Source organism: Suncus etruscus, chromosome 4, assembly GCF_024139225.1.
Source record: "Suncus etruscus isolate mSunEtr1 chromosome 4, mSunEtr1.pri.cur, whole genome shotgun sequence".
NCBI lineage: Eukaryota > Metazoa > Chordata > Mammalia > Eulipotyphla > Soricidae > Suncus > Suncus etruscus.
The window spans coordinates 7,668,302-7,677,239 of NC_064851.1; the positions used below are offsets into that span (position 1 = coordinate 7,668,302).

General features: G+C 46.2%; 1 protein-coding gene across 1 annotated transcript in view; it reads right to left on the reverse strand.

Moving 5' to 3' along the window:
* The window catches only part of SLC25A17 (solute carrier family 25 member 17), a 44,780-nt gene extending 38,602 nt beyond the window's left edge, over positions 1-6,178 (reverse strand). The window contains exon 1 of the mRNA XM_049771680.1: positions 6,081-6,178. Coding sequence (XP_049627637.1) covers positions 6,081-6,134 — 54 coding nt within the window. The 5' untranslated portion in view covers positions 6,135-6,178. The remainder of the gene's footprint in view (positions 1-6,080) is intronic.
* Positions 6,179-8,938: the final 2,760 nt, after the last annotated feature.

Here is an 8,938-nt window from a genome sequence, read left to right on the forward strand (position 1 = left end):
TAGTGGACATGCAATACAAGCACCCCATCTTTATTTATCTCTCCAGTTCCCATTTATTTAAAATTGTATTTACTTATTTATTGGTTTTTGAGCCACACCCAGAGATGCTTAGGGGCCACTCCTGGCTCTGCACTCAGAAATCGCTCCTGGCTTAGGGGACCATATGGGACACCGGGGGACAAAACCACAATCCGTCCTAGGTCAGCTGCATGCAAGACAAAAACCCTACAGCTGCGCCACCACTCTGGCCCCCAATTTTTTTTTTGGTTTTTGGGCCACACCGGTGACGCTCAGGGTTATTCCTGGCTATGCACTCAAAAATCGCTCCTGGCCCAGGGGACCATATGGAACGCCAGGGATCGAACTGAGGCCAGTCCTAGGTTAGCCATATGCAAGGCAAACGCCCTACCACTGTGCTATTGCTCTGGCCCCAAATTTTATTTATTTCTAAAATGTGTGTTGGGTATAGGTATAGAGAGGAAGCTAAATAAATTGGAATACATTATTCTACATTCAGAACGTCCAGATTCAGAATCCCCCCTTCCATCATAGTCCTCTCTGAGCTCTGCCAGGTGACTCTGTGCACTCTGCCTATAATAGCCGCTTGAAATGAGAGTGTAGAAACTGGAAGCGAATAAGCAAATAGAAAATGTCAACTCAAAAAAGATTGTAAGACAACCTCTTAAACAAAAATGCAACAATCCTGAGGGGACAAAAAAACTACTCTAGATAGTCTTGAAGTTTATATAAATAAAGGCGACATGGCAGAAAAGGGGCACAGGCAGGATTCCAACCCAAGCTGCCTGGCAAAGTTTGGGCACTCAGATAGTCAAGTGTTCTAATACACCACTTTAACGTGATTCTCCTTGAATATATCTAAACTTCGGTTGGATATAGTGATCAGGAGATTCATTTAAACATTGAAGTCAGGCCCGGGGAGATAGCACAACGGTGTCTGCCTTGCAAGCAGCCGATCCAGGACCAAAGGTGGTTAGTTCGAATCCAGTGTCCCATATGGTCCTCCATGCCTGCCAGGAGCTATTTCTGAGCAGACAGCCAGAAGTAACCCTGAGCACCGCCGGGTATGGCCCAAAAACCAAAATAAATAAATAAATAAATAAATAAATAAATAAATAAAATAAACACTGAAGTCTTCACCACAACATCATAACATTAACACTAAGTTCAATATTCTGTGGTGACTTCCCCCCCCCCTTTGGTGCAATCAGAAAAAGCAGGATCTGTGTTATAAAATTAACATTTTTTTTCTTCTTTTTTTCTTAGGTTTCTGAAGTAGTATATGGGGGCTTGGGACTCTTTCCAGTGATTCCTGGTTAACAACACTAAACTGGGAGGTGTTTGCGGGATCACATGATCTGAGAATCAAACTTGGATTGGTATACATACCAATACACCTTATATACACCTTAACTTTTTATTTTAAAAATAATTTTTATTGTGACCAAGGTTAATTATGAATCTTCACAATAATATTTAAGGTATACAGTGACAATGAATCAGGGCCATTCCCACCACCAATGTTGTCCTCCCTCGACCCGTTCCCAGCATGCATCCCATATCTCCCCCTCTTGCCCCCCGAATTGCTAGTGTAACTGGTCCTCTCTGTATACACCTTAACTTCTATATTATCTCTTTGGTTCTATGAATTAACCTTATTACAGAATTTTGTAAAGATTTTGAGAACCACTCTTCAGCACAATATTAAAAACAAAAAGGGTGTTTGCCTTGCAGGCAGCAATCCAGGACAGACAGCGGTTCAAATCCCGGCATCCCATATGGTCCCCCAAGCCTGCCAGGAGTAACTTCTTAGCATAGAGCAAGGAGTAACCCCTGAGCACCGCCGGGATGAACCAAAAAACAAACAAACAAATAAAAAAACACAATGCAGCTTCTCAAGTAAGTACTTCTCACTATAGTCCTGAAAGAGAAAAGCAATTTTTCTTACAGGAGCATCATCAGATGGGGCCAGAGAGAGTACAGTGACTAGTTGGTACTAGAGAGTACAGACACTAGTTTAATTCCCAGCACCACTTATGGTCCCCTGAGCAGCACCAGGAATGATCACAGAAGTTAAGTCTTCCTGAGGACAGCCAAATGTGACTCCCTGATGAAAAAAAGGAAAAAGAAAAGAGCATATCAAATTGTCTAATATATTTTGGAATATAATGAAGAAGGCAAATTCAGAGCGAAGAACTTCAAGCAAGAGCAACATTACAGGGAAGAAGGAGAGTGTTTGCTTTGCATAAACCGAGTTTGATCCCCAGCATCACATATGGTCTCCTGACAAGGAATAATTCCTGAATGAGGAACCAGGAGTAACCTCTGAGTATTGCCAGATGTGGTCCAAAAACCAAAACTAAAACGAAACAAAAACAAAAAGACAATTTCAAGCAGAACTTTAAGAGGAATAAAAGAGTAACAAGGAGAGAAGAAAAAAAAATTCCATAGTTTAAATAGATATGTCAGCTCTACTAGTGTCAATTTTAGAAAACACTGTGGCTCGGACAATAGCTCAGTGGGCTGGAGAGCAAGTTTTTTTGTTTGTTTGTTTGTTTGTTTGTTTTTTGGCTTTCTGGTCACACCTGGCAGCGCTCAGGGGTTACTCCTGGCTCAAGGGTCAGAAATTGCTCCTGGTAGGCTCCGGGGATGCTGGAATTTGGAATTTGAACTACCGTTGTTCTGCATAAAAGGCAAATGCCCTACCTCCATGCTATCTCTCCAGTCCCCTGGAGAGCAAGTTTTGAATGCAGAGCCCTGGGTGCAATCCACAGCACCTGCGAAGCAAGCTCCAAACATGAAGCTGCAAGTAGCTCTAGAGCACATCCGTGACGGCACAAGAGATGGGAAGGGAAGAAGAAAAAGGGAAAAGAAAAAAGGGAAGAAATAAGTAAATAAGGGTCTTAAGGCTAAATTTAACCCCAGGGTTGAAGTAAATAGCATTTTACTGAATGCCTGCTGTGCCCTTTCAAAACTGCCAGTATCTACTTCCACATCACCCAGGCAGTGTGGAGGAGCTGAGACCACTCAGAATCAAAAAATCAACTATTCCACCTTGTAAGAAAAAGCCTGTCTTGTTTTGTTTTTGTTTTTGGGCCACACTCGATGACGCTTGGGGGTTATTCTTGGCTATGTGCTCAGAAATCACTCCTGGCTTGGAGGACCATATGGGACGCCAGGAGATCCAACCACAGTTTGCCCTAGGTTAACGCAGGCAAGGCAGATGCCTTACCCTAGAGCCACTGTTCCAGCCCCTAGATTTTTATTCTTATAGCACTTAACAATTGTCTACTCAATTATTGTCTAGCTACCCAATCAGAATACAAAACTCAATGGAAAAACATAGTATTTTGCTCCATGTATCACAGTAAAGAGGAAGAGTTCAGAAGGCCACAGATGTAGCTCATGTTAGAGCATCTGCCTTGCATGTGAGTACCAGGTGAGTTCCAGCATCACAAAAAAGCAATAAAGTATTGAAAGGCAATGTTTTTTTTTTTCTTTTTTGGGCCACACCCGGCGGTGTTCAGGGGTTACTCCAGGCTGTCTGCTCAGAAATAGCTCCTGGCAGGCACGGGGGACCATATGGGACACCGGGATTCGAACCAACCACCTTAGGTCCTGGATCAGCTGCTTGCAAGGCAAAAGCCGCTGTGCTATCTCTCCGGGCCCTAAAGGCAATGGTTTTAAGGAGAACTTTTCCCTTCTTCCCAGTCTTGTAGTTACACTGCAACTATTCACTCAACCAATTCACCAAAATGTATCTTTGTTATTAGCCACTGGATTTACCACGTTATTCGATATGTTAATAATTTTTTTTTTTTTTTTTTTGGTTTTTGGGACACACCCAGCGGTGCTCAGGGGTTACTCCTGGCTGTCTGCTCAGAAATAGCTCCTGGCAGGCACGGGAGACCATATGGGACACTGGGATTCGAACCAACCACCTTTGGTCCTGGATCGGCTGCTTGCAAGGCAAATGCCGCTGTGCTATCTCTCCGGGCCCGTTAATAAAATTTTTAAAAGGTTAATTATCAGCCTTCACTTTCTTTGAGAGAGACACATTCCTCTAGATTCCCATTTCACTAGCCCTTTTTTATTTCTTTTTTGTTTGTTTGTTTGTTTGTTATGGGTCATGGGTTACTCCTGGCTCTGCTCTCAGAAATCGTTCTTGGCAGGCTCGGGGGACCATATAGGATGTTAGGAATCGAACTGAGGTCCATCCTATGTTGCCCTCGTGCAAGGCAAATGCCCTACCGCAGAGCTATCTCTCCTGTGCTATCTCTCTGGACCTTTCTTGGTTTCTTTATTGATGCCATCTCCCTGTCTAAACCTCTTTTGTTTTGGGGCCACACTCGGTGGTGCTCAGGGGTTACACCTGGCTGTGCTCAGAAATCACTCCTGGCAGGCTTGCAGGACCATATGGGATGCTGAGAATTGAACCCAGATCTATCCCGGGTCCATCATGTGCAAGGCAAATGCTCTACCGCTGTGCTATCGCTCTGGCCGCTGTCCCAACCTCTTGATGTTGGTGTGCTCTTTCAGCATTCACTGAAACTTTTCAAATCACATTCATATTCCTTGATGAGTTAATCTAATCTTACCTACTCACAGGTAAATAAAACTAAATGAATCACCAACAGAAACAAAATCTATCTCTGTCCCCAAGCAAACTCTTCCATTGCTTTCACTGTCTGTCTAAGTAAATGTGAATGATGTAGTAAATAATTTTTCCAGTGGGCCAAGTCACGAACAACTGGAGAAGAGATTCTTCTGTTAACGCCGGATCCAGACTACCTTGGATGGTACAAGTTAATGAAGACTTCTCACCACCTCCACTACCCAAAGGGTCCGGGCACTACCACCTTTTCATCAGGACGATGTAAACGTGCCAACAGTTTGCCGGCCTCCAGCCTAGCTCCCTTCAGTCAACAGAAGAGTAGCCTGGGTGATGTTTTTGTTTTCTCATGGTGATGTTGAAAGTGTAAGTCAGCAAGCCGGCTGCAAGTTAAAAACCTTGGGGGCTATCTTCCCACTGGGTGTCTTGGGCATTGTGGTCCCCTGAACTCCGTCTTAAGTCTTATTCCCTCCTCTCCAAGAATTTGGACCCTCCTGCTCTTTCTAGCAATAAGCTACACTCGTCTCCCTTTCTGCGTCTCTACAAATAAATGGACTGTTCCAAAGTTCCTTCATCAGGCCCTTCCATGAAATCTAGGGCCCCACTCCCCTAGTTCTGGGGAGACTGCGGAGTAGCCGGAGAAAGGAATTTTTTTTTTTTTTTTTTTTTTTTTTGGTTTTTGGGTCACACCTGGCAGTGCTCAGGGGTTATTCCTGGCTCCAGGCTCAGAAATTGCTCCTGGCAGGCACAGGGGACCATATGGGGCGCCGGGATTCGAACCGATGACCTCCTGCATGAAAGGCAAACGCCTTACCTCCATGCTATCTCTCCGGCCCCAGAAAGGAATTTTTTTAAATCAGCAAGTGAAGTTTAAAGCCACTTGTAACACAAAAACGTTAGTGGGGTCCAATTCCCATGGGTGTGCACAGAAGGCTAATCCACTGAGTGGGGGGTGGGCAGGGCTATTGCTCAACGGGCTCAGGGGTTCCTAGTGCAAGAGGGGGCTAAACCCTGATCAGCACTGGAGATGGGGCATGTAGGGTGGGGTGGGGGGTCGTGGTGATGAGGCAATACAGAAGGGCCCAGAAAAGGGGGAGCCGCAGGGGGATAGAGTGGGAACAAGGAAGGTGGGTTTAGGCCAAGGACACCCCCAACTCTCTCTCCTGGCCCGGTCACAGGGGATGACTCCCCACACCCCGAGTCACTTAAGCAACAACACGCGCTGAAGCAACGCGCCCGGGTCTCCTGGGGGCCCTGGCGAGGCCAAGTGTGCCGGGTGCGACGGAGCGTGGGGTGCGGGGTTTGCAGGCCGGGTGCGGGGCCCCGCGAGGGGGGTGCGCGAGGGCCGATCTACCGCCCCGGAACCCGACGGCCCGGACGGCGGCCACAACCTTCGGCCCCTTTCCCGCCACGCCGCCCCCCGCCCCGCCGTGCAGACCCCCTTCCTCACCACGGCTCCGGCCACGGCATGGACCAGGCTTTCATAGGACAGCACGGAAGCCATGGGCACGGCTCCGCCGGCAGAAGCCAGGCACCACGGACGCCCACTGACAGAGAGAGCGGCAGTGTCTGGGTCTCCCCGGAGCGAGTGTCACTTGGTCGTCCCGCCCCTTTTAAAAGTACTTCCGGGTCGCGTGCCGTGCGCGCTTGCGCGATCCCGCCCCCATCAGTGGCGAGGGCGGGGCTACTGGGAACGCCCTCTTGGCTCATTGGTCGTCTGCGATAGGCCACGCCCACCGGAGCGTTCTCCGAGGTCGCGGGCATTTCCCGCGCGTTCTGCGTCCGTCCAAAGACGTCAGTGCGACCGGCTGGGTCCCCAACCTGTCAGTTTCCCTACAATTAACCAGCGCCCTTTAAACCTCGCTGCTAGCACCCAAATTACGTTTGGACCTATATGTAGGGATTAGGCGATGTTCCCTCTTCTAAAAAGCAAAAGCAGAGAATTTGAGGATAATAGACGATGATCTTCAGGATTATACACAGATAGATGAACGTGAGAACAGACTACAATTTTGGGGTTTGTCCATTTTAATGAGGAAATGACCAAGATGAGTGTCGAGCCTATTTTGACGCGAGAATTTACAAAAAGGGAATTCATGTAATGTACATGTTCTAGAATTTACACGGAAGGAAATATTTTTTCCATGCTGCAAAGTTGAGTAAAGTACAGGACTGGTTCTATCCCTATCAGTTTATTAAATGGAATAATTTCTGGAACTGAGATCTTTGATATTTTCGCTTTTTTAAAAATCTTCGTATTTGGAAAAATAAATAAATAAAATAAATCTTCATATTTGGGGCTTGCCCGTGTTCACATACCTCGTTTGCTTGTGTTTCTTTGATGATTTCCAATCTGAAGAAACTTGTGTTCTCTCCCTTCACAGCTTTATAAGTAAGTTTCAGTAAAAACGCTTCCCATACAAACACATTTTGCTATTGTTCCACATTTATATCCAACTTGATATGCATCATTATTCATTAGCATGTTTTAATTATTTTATTTTTGTTTATTAATATCTTCATTTAAGCACCATGACTACAAACATGTTTGTAGTTGGGTTTAGTCATAAAAAGTACACCCCCCCCTTCCCACCACCAATGCCCCCCCATTTCCCTCCGCCCCCACTCCTTCCTTAGCATGTTGACACTGGTACTGCAATTGTTAGGCCACATTCAAGTACGAGCCATGTTAAGCCAAGTATGTTAAAGTCATAAACATCGGATCCAACACTATATAAAGTGTATTGGGTGAGGAAACCATACCCATCAGGGAACTCATATGCCAGTCAACACATTAAAAAGGGTTTCCTAACGGAGGGTCTCACTAATCTGTATGTAGTACATAGAACGTTATGTCTGGGAAATGGAAGGTAACAAAGTTGGGCAAACTTTCCTCACTAGCTCTAGATTACAGGAATGAATTGCCACAGAATGAAAGACTTGGGGTGTGGGGAGGAACCAAGAAGAGGGGATGTGGAAGTAACACAGGGGCAAATGTCAGGGGTCTTGAGCCCTATGGTGGTAAAGAGGGGAGGTGGTTGTATAAACACCACAAGATCCAACTACTGTAAGCATGGAACTCAAAATTATGACTAAAAATGTGCATTGAGGAAAGGGCAGTAGCTTAGCACGGCCGGTGGCCTTTTGCCTTGCTTGTGGCGGACCTGGGTTCAATGCCCAGCATCCCATATCCCAACCCCCAAGCCTGCCAGGAGCAATTTCTGACACAGAATCAGAAGAAACCCTGAGTGCAGCTGGGTGTGGCCCCCCCAAAATAAATTTTTATTTTGAAAGTGTTCGTCATAGTGGCAGGCTGGGGCATTCATTGGAGGGAAAATAGGGACATTGGTGGAGGGAAATGGGACACTGGTGAAGGGATTGGTATCGAAACTGAAACCCAAACACACGTGACTTTGTAATTCAATATCTAGAAAGTTACCCTAATACAAATTACAGTTCTCAATGCAAAGTGCTACTATAGCAATAAATGTGCCTGTCTTATTGTTATTCGTCACTAAGATACAAGTGATTTCTCCCTTATCCCATGAAGGCAGTATTTTGGATGGCAGACCACAAGTGTTAGCTCAGTTCCTTGCTTTGCTTCATAACCTTGGGCTATATACACTTGGAGGTGCTCCTGGGCTACTGTGTACTGCAGGGCACTGCTCTCAGTTGTGCCTGAAGACAATGCAGCAGTGGGATCCAATCTGGAACTCCTGCATGCCAGCACACATCAGGGACCTAAGGCTCTATCTCCCAGGTGCCAGCCCAGCTCTTCCTTTCTTGGGAGTTAGTGTTGGACACATAACAATATGCCACAGACATTTATTTTGTACTACAACATTGTAAGGAAAATAAGAAGGGGGAATACGGGCAGAAGAAAATTAGCACTTCCATGCATTACCCTCATTATCTCAGCATGTTTCCTTGGCATCCTGTTGATGCATGGTAGGCAGCTGGACTTGGACACGCCCCCTGGATAACCTCACCGAATGACTGTGAAACCTGAACACAGCCTCTGTCATGCTGGGTAAAAAAGTAAAAACTTGGACTATTGCAGGGGTTGAGGAGGGCGCCAAAGATAAAGCATCAGAGAGATGTTGCCAGGGGCCGGGTAGGTGGCGCTGGAGGTAAGGTGTCTGCCTTGCAAGCGCTAGCCAAGGAAGGACCGCGGTTCGATCCCCCGGCGTCCCATATGGTCCCCCCAAGCCAGGGGCGATTTCTGAGCACATAGCCAGGAGTAACCCCTGAGCGTCAAACGGGTGTGGCCCAAAAACCAAAAAAAAAAAAAAAAAAAAAAGAGAGATG